The sequence below is a fragment of the Staurois parvus genome, unplaced genomic scaffold (assembly GCF_062004578.1).
Source record: "Staurois parvus isolate SC_StPar_1 unplaced genomic scaffold, SC_StPar_1.0 ptg000544l, whole genome shotgun sequence".
NCBI classification, from domain to species: domain Eukaryota; kingdom Metazoa; phylum Chordata; class Amphibia; order Anura; family Ranidae; genus Staurois; species Staurois parvus.
In genome coordinates this window covers 4,345,773-4,365,000 of record NW_028318340.1, presented here as the reverse complement: position 1 = coordinate 4,365,000, position 19,228 = coordinate 4,345,773, and the positions used below count along the sequence as shown (strand labels likewise).

The window sequence follows — 19,228 nt, the reverse complement described above, 5'->3', positions numbered from 1 at the left end:
GCCTTTTGCAGCAGAATGCTATTATTCTCCAAATAGTAGGCCAGCTCCAAACATATACAGCAATTTTTCTTGCCAACAAATGCTCAGCAACTGACCTTCTGTCCACCATCCATCTCAAGTCTATACAGAAATGCAGTTACACAAATCACAGTCAGTTCCTGGATTCATGACAAATATTACATTCTGCATTTAAAAGATATGGCATCCAGAACATACCACATATACACTTCAAGTCTAATATAACATCTTATTCTCCTGGTACTGAATATTTTGGTGGCAGCGGCTGACCAATAGCATCTGTCCAACAATCTGCAACCTCGGAGAGATCATTAAATGTATCAGCATAAATCACTAATTACATAAGTAGTTGGTGTTTGATAAAGGTATGTTGTATGTAGTCTTCTAACTAGTGTATTTTTAGGGGCACACATTTACACATAATATTGCAGTGTGTAGCTGACAGTAATGTTCCGTGCGAGATTTGCATTTTTATATAAAGGCCTTGTTCACATGGGGTGCACTACAGCGCTCACCTGTGCAAGGGCCATGTTTACGTGCACAGGGATGCACCGGTGTTCAATGCAAACAGTCCCATTGAGGTCTTCTGGGATTTGGCATCTGTACGGGTGCATGGCCCCGTGAGTGATGAAACGCGTTGGGGAGGAGCTTTGGATGACATCAAGATGCATGTACGGAGCCGGCGATTAATATGGCGGTGGTGCATACTGATCCATGTACGGAGGATACATTGCTAGTCATAGCCGGTGAACTTAACGGCACCTGCGGTTTATGCTATCTGACATATGGAAGGATGTTAATCACGGAGGGCACACCACTGTAGTATCTATATTGCTGACTCCTCACGGCACAGTTGCTCCAAAGCAAAGCAATTTATAACAGAGGCAGTATATACCTGGTGTGGTGGAGCAACTTAAACATGTGAGTGCGCATTGGTATTCAAGTTTGGTATTAAAATGTTTTAAAGCTTTACGCACTATGTGGAGTTCTTTATTTATGAGGTGAAGTGCTGTATTCCGAAGAAGGTGTGAACTACAGTTGAAATGCATCAAGTTGATCTCCAGTGTCCAATGTGGGAGCAAAAGTGTGGTTAGACCAAACATAGTATTAGTGAGGTCACACTGTTGGAGGTGAGCAGACATCTGGTGGTGGAATTTTGCACTTTTCTGTTTGAAGCACTTGGTGATTGTAGAATAATAATTTTGGATTCAGGCTGTGTTTGGCTTGCAGCGCTGCACTGGTTCATTGTATATATACAGACAATGTGTGTTTGGAGCCATGCACCCGCATAGATATCAAATTGGGAACAGCAGCTGTGCCTGTGCAGCTGCTGCATCCCAATAGACATCAACGGGACTGCCTGCATGAAGATGCTGCACGTGTGGGTAAACACAGACCTTGCTTGGGTGTACACTGTAGTATATCCTCTGTGAACGAGGCCTAACTGTTCAATATGTTTTTGATGGCATTATATATAGAAATGTATTGCCTCCTTTTAGCAAGTTTATATCAGGTACTGTCATGAGCAATCTTGCTGAATGGCTGCTGAGAAGAATTACAAGATAAGTCACATAGAGACTACACTGTGATCAGTAATCTTTTACAACTTGAACCAGACCAACAGACTTGCACTGAGCAGTATAAAGCAAAATCAGAGCACTACATTAGTGAGCATCAAGCGAAACACAGAATTAAGGCCAATTCACACCATGAATCGTGCAGGAATGTGCTGTGCATTCTTGTGCGATTCACATGCGATTTTAGTCCATTAATGTGAATGGGCTAAAATCACGCCAGACCCCAGCAAAAGTAGTGCATGCACTACTTTACAAAATGCACAGCAAACAAATTGCATGGTACTGTGTTTGGAACCTGCGTTTCGGGTGTCATTAGCATTGCACTGACACCAATGCAGATCACAAGTACAGTGCATTTTGAACGTGCTGCAGGAAATGCAGGTTTCCTGCACTGGTTTCTGGTGTGAACTGGCCCGTAATTAATATGATTGCACCTATACGGACAACAAATCCAACGGAAAATAAAAAATAGGAAAAAATGGACATACCTGTATAAAATATGTGCATATTGCAGGTAACCTTATCATATCATACGTCTGTTTTAGGTTTTTACTTAAAACATGTTGTAGCCTGGCGTTTGACAAACAGGCCTGAATGTGGAAATTAGACACAGACAAATACACACCACCCGCTTTGTTTTATAGACAACGTATTCGCTGTATTGCTCTTTGTATTTGGAAATGCAGAATGTCTCACGAGGCATAAGCTGGAGAACATCCAGTCTGGTACAAAGGAGAAATGTCTGTGCCCTTTGTTCCATAGCTCAGCCAAACAGATAAATCTGTAAATAACAAGCACTGAAAAATATCCTGCTGTATCTATCATGATAATCATTGCAGCCTTCCAAAATTACTATGGACCCTACACATCTCAGAGCTCTGATAGGAACTAGGCATTCTAAATCAGGATTTCATGGAACCTTAGGCATCCTCCAGAGGTTGACAGGGGTTCCTTGAGCAAAGAGCAAATTCTGCCTCTCAGATATGTTCTCACTGACACCATTGATCTTTTTAGATTTAGGTAATTCTTCCCAATGACCACAAGTGTAAGAAGCATTCTTCCCACTGACTATCACACTAATGTATCATGATTCGTAGATATAGTCATTCTTTAGCAGGGGTTCCCTGAAACCAGAAAGTTATTTCAAGGGTTCCTCTGTGTTGAAAAGGTTGAGGAAATCTGTTCTAAACAATGTCTCCCTACTTTTTCTAAAATGTATATATTCTCAGAAAAACAGAAAAACTTAAAGCGGAGTTCCACTCACTCTGTAAAAAAAATAAAAGTCAGCAGCTACAAAAACTGTAGCTGCTGACTGTTTAAAAAACAGCCACTCACCTGTCCCACGATCCCACGGTGCCCCCACCGCAGCCCGTTTCACCAGCCCGTTTTATTCCAGGTGCCGGTATCTTCAATGTGGGCACCCGGCTGTGATAGCTTGCGGCTTCACAGCCGGGTGCCCACTGCGCATGTGCGAGTAGCGCTGCACTTCCTGAATGGCCCCGTCGTCTTCTGGGACTTGTCATGTGTCCCACAAGACTTCGGGGAGGGAGGGTAGGAGGACAACTTCTGTTTCCGATCGCCTAGGTAATCACAGCAGAAGTGGGAACCTGTCAAATTCGGGTACCCCCCCCCCCTTTCTCCCCAAAAGGTGCCAATCCTTAATGGGGAGCGGGTGACCAATCTTTAAAGCGGAACTTCCCCTTTTGGGTGGAACTCTGCTTTAAGTTTCTGCAGAAGAAGTGGAGAAGTGAGTCTAGGTAAGTACTGTATCCTGCAATACTTCCTGCAGCCTCCTGGCTCAGAGTACCATCTGCAATGCCGCACAGGCCTCCAAATGGCATCCTCCTAAGAGGTAGCCAGAAGTTTTTTTTTTTCTTTTCTGCAACTACAAATGCAGCTTTGGATGAAAACCCAGAGCCAGTTCACACTACTGGAAAAGGGGTTTCTTCACAATAGGTGGTCTATCATAACACCAATTTTTCAATAGGCTCCAAGGGCCAGTACAAATGCATGTTTATTTAAGGTTCAGTTAGGCTTGGTTCACATTTTGCGTTTGATGCTTTCTCCAGTGCTTTTTGCAGTTTGTTTTGCATTTTCCTACACACATTTTCACAGCATTTTGTGCAGCTCTTTTTTTTTGTTAAAGTGGAATTTGTTTTGTTGCTGGGCAGAATAAAAAAGCAAAAACGCAAAAAGCAGCAAAAATGCACTACCATGCACTTTAGCAGCTTCTCCATTGAACTCTATTGTAGAAAAAAAGCTACTTTTTGCTTTTAAAAAAGTTCCTGACCCTTTCCATAAATGCAGCAGCTCAAAAAAGCATAGATGTGAACATGTTCCATAGGAAACCATGTTAAATGGACTGTAGTGCGTTTCTGCTTGATGCCTTATACTTTCAACTTCATTTTTAGAGAAGGTGTTCTATAAATCTTCCCCCTTTAGTGGAAGGCACATACCTAAAATGCCCATCTTCAGCTCCTTACTGAAATCTTTACTGTGCTGCTCCGCCCAATGCACTAAAAGTGCAGTTCTTTAAGCACTACCCTTTGAATAAACATTTTTAGAATTGGAAATAAACTGGACTGTCACAATTAATGGTGATCATTTTTGGGGTTTCGATCAAGACATCCACGGTGGACTGTCAACTATTTTGACATCCATGCGATAGTTTTTAAGATCAAAATGTTTATAAAATTTACCTAGGTGATGATACACGCTAGGATAGAGGCAACCATGCAAGACAAGGTGAAATGATACTCTAAAGCAGGGTTTCTCAACCAAGGTTCCATGGAACCCTAGGGTTCTTCCAGAGGTTGCCAGGGGCTCCATGAGCAATTTTTGCCTATCACTGACACCAATGATCTTTTTAGCGGTTAGTAAGGTGGTAATTGTTCCCACTGACCTTCACATTAATATATCATGAGTTGTAAATATAGTAAATTTAGCAGGAGTTCCCCGAGACCGGAAAGTTATTTCAAGGGTTCCCTGTGTTTAAAATTTGAGAAAGGCTGCTCAAAAGTGTGGCAGCCCTGGATCAATAAGTGCTTACCTCCTAACTTTGACGACTCTCTTGGAACAGTGACCCTGCTACTGCTTTCCCTGGAGTGCCATTGGTGGACCCCCTCCCCCATATCTTCTTCTTCTCTTTCCCCTTCATTGTATTCTGGACACTCTCACGGCATGGATTGGCTCCATGCTAACCCCCAAGCTATGGCTGGGGTGAGCCAAGTGAACGCTGCTGAGTCGCTTCCTTTTTCTCTTACTGAACTTTGTTTGTGGGTGTCATTGACTAGTAGGCCATTTAAGCAATTTTCCGTGGCCCTTGGTTTAGCTGATCTAGCAGTAATGTCTGTATTTCTTGCAGTCTACTCTTTACAAGGAGATTTTTGACACCTTATTACTTTGCGGCTATATGTAAGCTAACATGTTAAGCATTTTTATTAGATTTTAAACTTGAAAACGTTTATAAAAATTGTTTTGCATACAGACAGCAGAATAGTGGAGGAGGGAGAGCCACCATTGTATGAAAAAATCACTCTTCAAATTCTTGAAATGAGTGTTGTCTTCATAAAAAATATGAGGGATGTGAATCTCATGTGCCCGAGTCACTTCTGTTTGGAATTATAACGGTTCCCTATAAATAACCTGTACAACCACTTTTACAAATAAAATCCTAAATATGAGATCCCAGCAACTTCCAAGTACTTAGATATTCAAACCTAAAAATTGTACTGATCTCTTGTGGGTCCATAAGTGCAAATCTCACATCTTGATAATCGTGTTTGGGACGAACTACACAAATGATGACTTTGGGTTGACTCTACAGTTACCATACAGAGGTCTCATCTGTGTTCCATTTACCTGGATCCTCAGGTCAGACATTTGTTTCAAAAGATCATCAAAGAGCTCCAGGTCAGCGGCGGGCAGCTCAGCAGAGAGTACCACCCCTACATAGGATCCCGGGATCTGGGACATCATGTCTGGGAACATGTAGACCCCTGTGTTAGAGCGTAGTACAGGGGACTGAGTGCACATGAGAGGGTACAGCCAATCACAGACCTGCCAAATAAAAAACACAAATTATTTGAATAATATGATATGAAAAAAAACAGTCATAGTACAATTTGAAGGAAAAAAAAAAAAAAAGCCCTGATATGCATACAGTGGACACATACTTCCTATCATAATATGCATTCAGCATGCAGGACCACCTCAGAACACAACCACATTGCTGCTTGTATCTGGTGTTGTGAGAACACCACTTGCTAAGCCATGAGAACATAAAGGCCAGTATTCTCAGGCCCATCCACTGTATGCGTCTTGTCATTTTTCACACAGGCAGCATAGAATCATGTGACAAGAATCTCAAGTCCTGCCCAGCAACATATTCAAGAATTGCAGAGAAACACATTTAAAAGGTGCGCACATGCCTGCTTTTGGTGTGATTTTGGGTTAGCCCTAATACAACACTGCGCTGGTACAGTGCCACAGACATATTAATGAAGACCTGAATAAAAGTCAGTTAGTAATATAGTAAAGTGCCGCTAGTCCTACTGCGCATGTGCCAAGTTCACGGTTATCTTGCCCAATCTGGAGGCTCTCTACTGGGATGCAGGTCATTCTACTACTGCACATGGACTGCTATAGAGACCTAATAATGAAATACAGATCATTGTTAATGCCTTCTAGGTACTGCGCATGTAGGGGTTTGTTGCCGTAATTATGACTGCATTTTTCTTCTGCCGCTTTTGCTATTGGACCCCACAGCCATGATAGTGAAGTTTGGGGAAAAAAATTATTCTATTACAATTTCAGTGTCAAATATTACATACCAATGTACACAAACTGTTATTTAAATCAGGGTTTCTCAACCAAGGTTAATTGGAACTAGAGTTCCTCCAGAGGTTGCTAGGGCTTGCTTGAGTAGTGAACAAGTTCTACTTCTCAGATAAGTTCCCACTGACACCATTGATGTTTATATCTGTATTCATCCCAATGACCACAAGTGTAAGGAGCATTCTTCCCACTGACCATCACAGTAATGTATCAGGAGTTGTAGATACAATATTTATCAGGGGTTCTCTGAGACCGGAAAGTTATTTCAAGGATTCCTCTGTGCTGGGGTTGAGGAAGGCTGAACTAAACTCATCTCTACTACTTAACATTCAATTTCATTATTTTGACTTACACAGCTCCCTTTCAACCTGGGACTAGGGAGGAAATTAAAATCCCATTTTCTTCTCTTACAATAATTATATGATATAATAATTCCAACTAATAATTTTAATATTTTGACTGCAAACTGGGTTGTGCCATTGTTGGTACAGCAGAAATTTCATACAAACATCTATTAAGGATAAGGCAGACTAGTTAGTGCCAGTTGAAGCCGTTACCCCGTATGATGTTACATGGCACCCAAGGTGCCTTCAGTATGCTGTTTTCTGTTCTCAGAATTGTCAGATGAGATTTGCCTCTAATGTATCCCACAATGCAATGTGCGGCATCATTCAATGGACTGTGAAGCCCTCCCCATTGTGCTAAGCTAGAGTTCTCCAATAAGCTTGACTCATTTCAGGAATAAAGATTTGACTTGAGGGGGGTCTCTGCAGAGAGACCACTGCTTCCACACAAACAGCAATGTTTCTTTTCTGCAGCCTGCCTGGAAGGAATAGGCATTTCTGCTCAGGCTATGCCTGCTTTCTAAGAAAATTCACTGTAATGAACCAAATGTTTTGTACACCTTTTGTTTTGCTTCCGCTAGAGCAGTGGTCTCCTAAGTGTGGCCCGGGGGGCCAAATGCAGCCCTTTGCTTGCTTTTATCCGGCCCTTGGGGCATTATTCTGCCCACTGTTATCAGTCGTGGGGTATAGTTCCTGCCACAGACACCAACAATGGGGCGCTATTCCTGCCACTGACACCAACAATAGGGCACTATTCGTCCCACTGACACCAACGATGGGGCGCTATTCCTCCCACTGACACCAACGATGGGGCGCTATTCCTCCCACTGACACCAACGATGGGGCGCTATTCCTCCCACTGACACCAACGATGGGGCACTATTCCTCCCACTGACACCAACGATGGGGCACTATTCCTCCCACTGACACCAACGATGGGGCACTATTCCTCCCACTGACACCAACGATGGGGCACTATTCCTCCCACTGACACCAACGATGGGGCACCATTCCTCCCACCGATACCAGTGATGGGGCATCATTCCTCCCACCGATACCAGTGATGGGGCACCATTCCTCCCACCGATACCAGTGATGGGGCACCATTCCTCCCACCGATACCAGTGATGGGGCACCATTCCTCCCACCGATACCAGTGATGGGGCACCATTCCTCCCACTGATACCAGTGATGGGGCACTTTTCCTCCCACTGGCACCAATGATGGGGCACTATTCTCCCCACTGGCACCAGAAATGACATTTTCTACTGCTGCTGGTCACAGTCTGGCCCCACTAAAGTTTGAAGGATGGCAAACTGGCTCTTTGTTTAGAACGTCTGCAAACCTCTGATCTACAGCATTTAAACGGAATCATGTAGTCATATTTTTGAGTCATGCAATCAGCTTAAAAACTGTGCTTTGTTTAGCTGTTTATTCACATATGTATTCAAGACACCATAAAGTAAACTAAAAGCTTTGGCTAAAGGCTAAATCGTATAAGAAATACACAGAACAATATGAGAATACCATAAATAAGACTGAATACAGAATATGCTAAAATGCAGAATGAGAAAAACAAAGGTTTGTGAAAGAAATGAAAAAAGTCAATGTCATGTAATACAAAGAGAAAGCAAAGAGAAAGAAACATGTAGCTGGTCTGGCATGCTGGCAAACCAGTATTCTTCTGCCTATAAATATTTGATGAGTTAACCTTTCTCCAATTCTCTGTTGCTACAGTTTAAAAGAGATCACCATCCTAAATACTGTGCATCTTCTGCATAGCTGTACTGTATGTAGGCTTGTCTGGCTGTTTTATAACTCCTAAGTGGTCATTCACTAAGCCACAGGAGACATCCCACCTGTGTTCATTAGTGTATCACATGTTCATTTTCTTTTGTTCAGATCAAATATGTTAAATTTAGGTGTGGAATGGTTATATCTTATGAACCTCTTCTTAAAGTGACCCTGTCAGTAAAAGAAACCAGTCCAGAAAAGGCCTCTCTGCTAAAGAACAAGATAAATACCCATCTCTGCAGAAGGCTGCTCCATTCAAGAAGTCCACCAAGAAACCATCATTTCTGCACATCAATCACCTGCACCTCCCACAGCTCTCAATAGTTTTGCCCGCTTACCCTCATGTCATTGCACAATACAGTAGTGATAACTGGGGGAAAAAAAAAAAAAACACCCAGTGCTGAAGGGAACACAGGAGACAGACTCGTAGCAGCGGTGGTTTCGTGGTAAATTTTAAATAACGATTTCTCTTTAAAGCGGAAGTAAAGTTATGTTGTCAAAAACTGCATGCAGGCAGGCTTTGTTGCAAAAGTGACATGCAACGTCTTTTCTGCAATAAAATACACCCACCTGCCTACTTGTAGCGTACTTCGGCAAGTAAACTGCGCATGCATAGCTCAGCTTACATCGCTGGCATAGTCCCGGTGTACCGGGATGACTGACTCCTGCGCATATGCAGGACTGATGTCATCCAGTGCCAGCCAATGAAGACAGCCGAAGACCATCACACAGAAGAAAATGCTGGCGAGGGATGGGAATCGATGGAGCAGCGTCCAACAGAGGTGAACATTTAGGCTTCATACACACAAGCCGAATGTTGGACGGAATCAGCTGGTTCAAAAGAAACCAGCAGATATTCGGTCTGTGCGCATGGCCGAAAAAGGTCTGCCGATCGGCTCCCGATCAGCGCTCTCAGCCATTGGCGGAGGGGTGTCTTCCCTGTTAGAACACAATAGCACAGCAGGGGAGTTCACTGTACAAACATCGAATAGTTAGTACAATGGCTTCTCCTGAGCTGTCAGTTAGTAAAACTAGTAGTGTGTACCAGGCTTCACTCTCTTCTTTATCAAAGACACCTTTTCGACCTGGTTTCTTTTACCAGCAGGGTCTGCTATAAACACTGCAAGCCAATATTATTCAGGAACATTTATCTTCTCTTCATCTCAAATGCCTCCTATTTCTGCTTTCTACCGTAGACACTTATGAAACAATCACGGTTAAGTTGGTCCTATATGCAGGCTGAACAAGAAAAACAGATACCTCCATCAATGCTATACAGTGAAGTTGGATGATTCTCTGGCTGTTCCTATTGTATTTTAACAGCTGATAGGGCCACCCATGAGGGAATATTGACTGGTTCCACAAGGAATCGATTGAAATGAGCCCAAGTCACAGCCAGCTTCATTGTCAACTTGGCAATATTTTAAGTGGTGAATGTTCCCACTTATCAGCAGTAATCCAGACCAGTGTTAGTCAATGTACAAGGTATTGGGAGCTTCAAATGAAGCCCCCCATGTCCCCAAAGAGCCACAAAAGACATATCTAATGCTACAGAAGACTTACAACTTACTAGAGGATATGGTAAGAGACGTCATGCTGTAGGAGTCAAAGACTAGGGATGTTTTAATGGCCCATTTACAAATCAATGTTCTCACTACTGACTGCTGAGGACCGAGGGCTGCACTTCAAACACCAAAGGGCCAAATGTGGCCCTCAGGCTAGGCACCAGGGATCTAGATCCCTGGTGCCCAACCTTCCACCCTTTGGTACTTGTTGTGCAGCCCTTTGCAGGTCCCAGACGTCAGTAGGGGAAGCAATGGTGTGTAAAGAGGCTTTAATGATAGTGATCTCTAGCAGTCTCACGTAGTGTGTCCCCTATCTCCCTATCGTAGTGTGTCTACTCACTCTCCAAGTATTCATGTTGCATGTCTGCAGTCACTGATCAGCTCTTCTAGTATGTCTGAAGTCTCTGGCATTCTTCTGTTGTATATTGAACATTATGTGCGGCCCTTTGGAGCTGTCAGGGACCACAGCTGAGGACCCCTACTCCTTGTGTGTTGACAACCACTGATCTAGACCAGTGTTTCGCAACCATTTTCAGCCAAGGCACCCTTTAAAATTATGGACAGTCCTGAGGCACTGCATTCTAAAATGTGAAAAACTATTCTAATAGTTTTATATAATGCAGCAACATCCACACACATGTAGGACACCCAACATTAGAGGTGATTTATTCTTCCAAAGCAAATACACTTCTGCACACTGGTACTGACTAGTATTCCAGTGTTTCTCTTCTCCCTCATTTTTTATCCATCACTGAGCTAATGTGGCCCCAGCACTGATGAAAAGGGTGGTGGTGGTGGGTAAACTAGGTTGCTGTGCAGGCAGCTGACATCCTCGTTATCAACTGATGTCATTAGTTGTCAGGGCACCGGCGGCTAGAAGGTCGTAATGGCGTACAATGAAGACCTGTGGCTTTGTGTAACTAAGAGGCAGGCTTGTTCCACCTGCTGACTTGTATAAAAGTTTTCGGCAACTTTTAGACCTTTTGGCACCCCTGAAAAAACCTCAAGGCACCCTGGTTGAGAATGGCTGATCTAAACTATTGCAAATTGCTACACCTAAAATAAAAAGTTTATATTCGGTTAGTTACAGTTGCAGTCGAAAAAAAAAAAAATGTGACTGTACAGTAGTAGTAGTAGTCAGATTGGTATGTTCATCATGTGAATAGGTAGGGCCTGCGTGTGACTGAATATGTTAACAATGGTAAATCCCAGGTAAGTGTAATATTATAGATCAGCAAAAAAAAAGTATACAGAAGACACAGCACAGAGATACAGTATGTGGAATTTAAATTCATAAAATCGCAAGCTATCCCCTCTTCAGTCTATCATGAATGCTGCTGCCAGACTCATCAGCTTACTAACTGTTCTGTATCTGCCACCCCTCTCTGCCAATCCCTCCACTGGCTTCCCGTTGCCCAACGGATAAAATTCAAAACGGATAAAATTCAAAATTCAAAACAATAACATATAAAGCCATTTACAACTCTGACCCAAATTACATCATCGATCTTGTCTCCAAATATCACCCAAACCGTACTCTCCGCTCCTCACAAGACCTCCTGCTATCTAGCTCCCTTGTCTCCTCCCATGCTCGTCTCCAGGACTTCTTCAGAGGTTCCCCCATCCTATGGAACTCTCTACTCCAATTTATCAGACTATCACTTTTAGGTGATCTCTGAAAACCTCTCTTCGGGTAGCCTATCCTGCCTTCAGCTAATAATGGAATCTTCTACTCTTCCTACCACTCCATCCCCCACAGTTATTACCTTTTGTACCACTAGCCCCTCCCTCCTAGACTGTAAGCTCCAAGGAGCATGGCCATCCTATCAGTCTTGTATTGAACTGTATTGTTGCTGTATTGTCTCCCGTTATATTGTAAAGCGCTGAGCAAACTGTTGGCGCTAAATAAATCCTGTATAATAATAATAAAATACATGAACATTATGCAAAATAGTGTCTCTGGCAATAACTGATAACTCAGAATTAAACTGCTGCCAGGCCACAGGGCAAGTACCTAATCAGCTATGCTACCAAGCATGACTCTGTGAAGGGCTTGTATAAGAGTCAGATATACGTCAGGGTCTGCACTGAGTTCTGTTTTCATAGGGTGAGGCCTCATGCACACAGGGCGTTTGCCCATCTTTCCTGGTCGCCTTTCTTCCTGGCAGCAGTGTTTTGACAGAAAAAAATGCTTGATGCTTGTAAACGCGTTCAAGCCCAATCAATCGCTTGAGTGTTAATTCATTTCATTGGCCAGAATTAGAATTTATTCTGACTATTGAAATGGCAATTCGTTTTTTTTCTTCCTCTAAACACCTTTGCCTTTAAGCTCCTATGTGTGAATAGACACACAGACTAACATGCAGGGAGCTTTACAGGCGGAAAAAAAAAAACCCCTAACAGCAGCACTATAAACGCCTAGTGTGCATAAGGCCTAAAAGGTACTGGGCTGGGATCGGTTATAGGACCCACAGCACATTGATAAGTTGATGAAGCTATATAAAATCGGCAGGCATTGCTAATGCTGATCTTCTGGCAAGCAGATAAAAATACAGGAAAAATTTTATAGTCCTTTGTTCCACAAAATTTCATGTTGCAGAAAAAAAAAAACCCCTGCAAGAACCCCTAACAGCAGCACTATAAATGCCCAGTGTGCATAAGGCCTAAAAGGTACTGGGCTGGGATCGGTTATAGGACCCACAGCATATTGATAAGTTTTGATGAAGCTATATAAAATCGGCAGGCATTGCTAATGCTGATCTTCTGACAAGCAGATAAATGTACAGCGAAAATTTTATAGTCCTTTGTTCCACAAAATTTCATGTTGCACGCACCTCTGCTATATTGCACAACTAAAGGGTGACATTTTTTTCCAATGGTTTACAGCTTCTTGGGGCACCTGCCTGCTCTCTGGGTAGAAGTCATTAGTGTGGCCATGCCAATTCGCTGTTCAATTAGCAGGCTAGAAGGAAGTGATGGGGATCTGAAGATAACTGTGTACTTTTTAACCTTTTAGGGCCATTAACACATGAACAATGGGAAAGGTACAGTGCTTATGGATATAGAGTCCCTTCTATATGATTGATAAGTATCAGTGGTGGTTTGGAGCCTGCAGATGTTTATGCTCAGACTGCATTAAGCAGATTATGTGCAGCTCACCATCACACACAACACTTGTATAATAAGTGGTTTACCTGGAGTTGCCAATTCGACCTGTAGCACCCAATAAAAAAAAGAAATGGTCAGTCTATTACCTGGAGAAAAGCTGGAGGCCGGTTCTGAGCCATTTCACTGCTGGTGTCCATGAACTTGATAATACGGAGATAGCTAGGATATGAGGGGGCACTCACTAGTCCATCTGGTGTCACAAAGAAGATCTGAACCCCTCTTGGAATAAGTATAAGTTCCTCTGCATCAACCCCCAAACTCTGCACCGGAGGTGGCTGTGCCGTCATTGAATAGAAGTCATCTCCTACTATAGAGTGTTCCCCAGACTCTGTGCCATAGGAGACTGTGAAATGTCCATCAGTGGCCTGGGGGGTGTATGCTGGTGGTGCAACAGCACCGTCTGTTAAGGTGTTTATTGGATTGTCTGTTGGTATACAGGAGACGCCGCTTACTGGCTCAGCAGGGAATGGAGGCATCTTTGGCAGTGGTGGTCTTTCAGGCCTTTCCTTCTCTGCTGCTGGCACTGATGGGTATAGAGGAAGGGCTGGTGCAGCAGACGGTTCTGGAACATGCCCAGTCATACTCTGCTGTAGGATGTTCAGTCTGGTATTCACATTCTGTAAAGTCTCCTGCATCTTTACTTGCATTTGTCTTGCGGAATCCCAAGTTGGACCAACATACTCAGGTGCATGCAAGGGAACGCCTAATCCTCTGAGCAAATGCTCCTGGCCTTGTCTGTAAAAGTTCCGTGCATCTTCCTTGTAGCCGTTTTCATCTGCATTCAAACCTTTATTGATGTATAAAAAGGCTTTCCTGTATTCTTCCTCAATACTGCGAATTAAGGCGTTTCCCTGCATTTCTGGAAGCAGCTGCTTCTCCATCACTGAAATGAGAAAAAAAAATTATATATATTATCTCATGTTCAAGTAAATGATAAAAGAGCAACTTGTGGAAAGCTAGTCAGTTTTATCAAACATTTGGCAAAGCACGTTAATTTAGCATTTATTGGCTCAGGCAGTTTCAGGCTTTTTGAGTTCTAACGTTTTTGTTTTAGCCAATAGAAAATCATTTTGTCTGTGACATCAATTGCTGCCATGTTTTGCCATGCCAGGAAAACGCTCTTGGTCGCTCAACAAAACGTGCAATTTGCATATTTCTGTGTATTTCTACGAGAATGAAAATGCGCCAAAAACTCATCAATCTGCCCAAAGAGAGCTACAAAACTTTTCTGAGCTTCAGGCATTCTGCTTCAGGTGACTTGGAGTGGAGATGTGAACCATCTCTACAGAGAAATATTAATTTTTTTTCACTGAGTGTTTCAGAGCTTCAAGCTTTGCGCTACAAAACGCTCAGGTGTGAATGGCGCCTTAATGGCTAGGAATTTGCTGAAAGGGAAATTAGTCTAAATTAAATCTAAACTTAAAATTAAATTAGTATAAATTAATCTAAACTTGGATCCTCATCTTCAAGTGAGATCAGTTTACTATAAGCCTTGGCTTTTAGATATGTGGCCATCAGAATTTTGTCAGACAGAACCTGGAACAGCTGTGCACGACAACCAATCAGTGTCCTTGTCAAAGCTTAACTCACGGGTATCAAACTGGCGGCCCTCCAGCTGTTGAGAAACTACAAGTCCCATGAGGCATTGCAAGATTGCCAGTTACAAGCACGACTCTCAAAGGCAGAAGCATGATGGGACTTGTAGTTTTGCAACAGCTGGAGGGCCGCCAGTTTGACACCCTTAGTTTAACTGAATAAGCTGAAGATAGAAGCTGATTGGTTACTATGCACAGCTACTCCAGATACTGTCTGCTCCAGTTTTGATGCGTTCTCCCATCATGTGTTCAAACCTGCATGTTTTTTTTTTTTTTTTTTAAAAAAGAAGTCTATACACTGCATTTTGGGTGCACTGAATAGAGTTTTTCTATTTAAGTCCGTTAAATCCTCAGGACATGTCAGTGGGCAGGAATGTGTGAACCCAGCCTCCCAGGACTGCAGCAATCACCTCTGGCAAAGAGGGTGCGGATTAAAACGAAGCAGTTACATAACACAGCTGATAATAGCCCAGACATCACAGGGATCGATTTAATCCACTCAATGTCAGACCTGAAGCTTTAATTCGATGTACAATGTTGTAACAATGGCATGGAAAAAACATCCATCCGTCCAATCAACCCCATTCTATGTACTATGTAGGCTTTAGGGCCTATTCACACTTGTCCCTTTTGATGCAGCAAAACTCTTACATTTTGCAGCATTACAATGCATGTCAAGTAGAACGTAGAACTAATATTCTCTCCTATGTGGCTGGCCACATCTAGGTGCTGGAGTGAAATACAAAAAGGTAACTCAATGGACAATTCACATTATGCCTGGGCAGCACAAGGGCTTAGGCCAGCAATCTGCATTCCATGCATTTGTCCCCAGGTGCACACTAGCCCTAAACGCAAGTACCGCTCAGTGCGCTGCTTAACCCCGTCCATTTGCTGCATCGGTCAGCCTCTCAGTGGGGCTGGACAATGCACCTGTTCCTGGCACTCGCAGCTACAGTGCCTTTAAAAAATATTCATACCCCTTGACATTTTCCACATTTTGTCATGTTACAACCAAAATTGTAAATGTATTTTATTGGGATTTTATGTGATAGACCAACACAAAGTGGCACATAATTGTGAAGTGGAAGGAAAATGATAAATGGTTGTCAACATTTTTCACAAATAAATATCTGAAAAGTGTGGTGTGCATTTGTATTCAGCCCCCTTTACTCTGATACCCCTAACGAAATCTAGTGGAACCAATTGCCTTTAGAAGTCACCTAATTAGTAAATATAGAGTCTACCTGTGTGCAATTTAATTTTACTATAAATACAGCGGTTTTGTGAAGCCCTCGGAGAACATTAGTGAACAAACAGCATCATGAAGGCCAAGGAACACACCAGACAGGTCAGGGATAAAGTTGTGGAGACGTTTAAAGCAGGGATAGGTTATAAAAAAATATCCCAAGCTTTCAACATCTCACGGAGCACCGTTCAATCCATCATCCGAAAATGGAAAGAGTGTGAAACAACTGCAAACCTACCAAGACATGGCCTTCCACCTAAACTGACAAGCCGGGCAAGGAGAGCATTAGTCAGAGAAGCCTCCTAGAGGCCCATGGTAATTCTGCAGAGATCCACAGCTCAGGTGGGAGAATCTGTCCACAGGACAACTATTAGTCGTGCACTCCACAAAACTGACCTTTATGGAAGAGTGACAAGAAGAAAGACATTGCTGAAAGAAAGCCATAAGAAGTCCCATTTTCAGTTTGCAAAAATCTTTGTGGTGAGACAGCAATGGAAGTGCAATGGTCAGGTGAGACCAAAATTGAACTTTTTGGCCTTAAAGCAAAACATTTTGTGTGGCGGAAAATTAACACTGCACATCACCCTAAACACACCATTCCCACCGTGAAGCATAGTGGTGGCAGCATCATGTTGTGGGGATTCTTTTCTTCAGCAGGGACAGGGAAGTTGGTCAATGTTGATGGGAAGATGGATGGAGCCAAATACAGGGCAATCTTAGAAGAAAACCTGTTAGGGTCTGCAAAACACATGAGACTGGGGCGGAGGTTCACCTTCCAGCAGGGCAATGACCATACAGCCAGAGCTACAATGGAATGGTTTAGATCAAAGCATATTCATGTGTTAGAATGGCCCACTCAAAGTGCAGACCTAAATCCAATGGAGAATCTATGTCAAGACTTGAAAACTGCTGTTCACAGACGCTCTCCATCCAATCTGACTGAGCTTGAGCTATTTTGCAAAGAAGAATGGGCAAAAATGTCCTCTCTGGATGTGCAAAGCTGGTAGAGACATCCCCAAAAAAGACTTTCAGCTGTAATTGCAGAGAAAGGTGGTTCTACAAAAGTATTGACTCCGGGGGGCTGAATACAAATTCACGCAACACTTTTCAGATATTTATTTGTAAAAAATGTTGAAAACCATTGATAATTTTCCTTCCACTTCATAATTATGTGTCACTTTGTGTTGGTCTATTACATAAAATCCCAATAAAATACACTTATGTTTTTGGTTGTAACATGACAGAATGTGGAAAATCTCAAGGGGTATGAATACTTTTTCAAGGCACTGTAAATGCTGGAGCCTCATGCACTGACGCTAAATGCCCATTGCGCATCAGGCCTTACTGGTTAGTACGTCTATCTTGCAGCACTAGAGTCCCTGGTTCTGCATGGAGTTTGCATGCTCTCTGTGCTTACATAGGTTTCCTCCCACACTCCAAAGACACGTTGGTAAGTTAATTTGCTCCTGTATGAGGCTGAATTCACACTGAGTTGCGCTAAAATACAGGGAAAATTATTGTACATTTCCATCCATTTTATGGCTGTTTTAACATGAGTTGACTTGCGTTGGTTTGCATTTTAGCACACTTTTAAAATGCAGGTCAATGCACAAGCACATTAAAAAAAATTAAAAATGATGTGTCCTGTTCACACTAAAATGCTGTGTTTACCTGCAACATGTAAGCATTTTAAACACAATGCACCTCAGGTTTCTGGCCAATGCCACAGCTGTTCACATATAATCCACTCATCTCAGCAATTACATGCTACTAGAGCCTCAGAATGATGTAGACAGTGTGCGTCCAGGGACAGTGTTTCTGTGGAATTTTGTCCGCAACTAATCAGACTGTTTGTATGTGGTCACAGTACAGTATTGCTGCATCCTTGTGCAACAATAACCCGCCTCTATACGCAGCAAACTATGCGGCTGCCCGTGTGGACGTCATTCTCACTTGCAATGATTGGGGAAGTGAAAGCAGGTACCTGTCAAAGTAAGGCACCCCCTTCCCCCCAAAAAAAGCCATACACACACTCTACAATCTGAGTACACAGTTTCCATTTTGGATTTGACAACAACTATGTAGCACTGTGATAGCATAAATCAAAGCAGTTTGATTTATGGGACTGGCTCTAAATTGTATTTATTAGTTAAGCTAGCCATACATGGATCAAAATTCAGGCAGTTCAGCAGGGACTGGCCAAATTTCGATCCATGTAAGGGGACAGTGGTTGTACATTAGTCGATCAATAGACTTCTGTACAACCAGCCTGACAGATAAATGCCGCTCAATCAGCACCACTGACTATAGCCAGCAGCTCTGATCAGAGCTCAGAGGGAGCGATTCCCCCATCCACCTCGAATATGTGGATAGGGGGAAAATCGGGACAGCTTTTTGTGCTCAACCCACTAGTTGACAGCCAAAATGGGATTATCTATATTTCCTCTATTACTCTCCCCTCCTTTTTTCTCTCTCCTCTTTTACTTTTCTTCCCTCTCCTTTGCATTTTCTGTTTTCATTATTTTGATGCACTATTGGTCTGCCTTTCAGTCCCCTACCCAGGGTTAAAGAATATAGTCTAGCCCAGTGGTCTCCAAAATGTGGCCCGGAAGCCGGATGTGGCCCTTTGCTTGCATTTATCCAGCCTTCGGGGCAGTTATCCACCCATTGATACAAGACACTATTCCTTTCCTCCCACCAACAATGGGGCACAGTTACTGCTACTGACACCAATGATGAGGCACTATTCCTCCCACTGACACCATTCATGGGGCACTATCCCCCCCCCCCCACTGACACCAACGATGGGGCACTATTCCTGCCACCGACACCAACGATGGGGCACTATTCCTGCCACCGACACCAACGATGGGGCACTATTCCTGCCACCGACACCAACGATGGGGCACTATTCCTGCCACCGACACCAACGATGGGGCACTATTCCTGCCACCGACACCAACAATGGGGCACTATTCCTGCCACCGACACCAACAATGGGGCACTATTCCTGCCACCGACACCAACAATGGGGCACTATCTCCCCCCCCCCCCATGACACCAACAATAGGGCACTATTCCTCAA

At 43.1% G+C, this 19,228-nt stretch overlaps 1 protein-coding gene across 2 annotated transcripts in view; it reads right to left on the bottom strand.

Moving 5' to 3' along the window:
• The window catches only part of SPART (spartin), a 50,532-nt gene that overhangs the window by 20,667 nt on the left and 10,637 nt on the right, over window positions 1–19,228 (bottom strand). For both annotated transcript variants that reach the window (XM_089690851.1, XM_089690852.1), the window contains exons 2-3: window positions 13,389–14,185; window positions 5,457–5,654 (exon numbers count right to left, since the gene is read on the bottom strand). In XM_089690851.1, coding sequence (XP_089546977.1) covers window positions 5,457–5,654; window positions 13,389–14,183 — 993 coding nt within the window. In that variant the 5' untranslated portion in view covers window positions 14,184–14,185. The remainder of the gene's footprint in view (window positions 1–5,456; window positions 5,655–13,388; window positions 14,186–19,228) is intronic.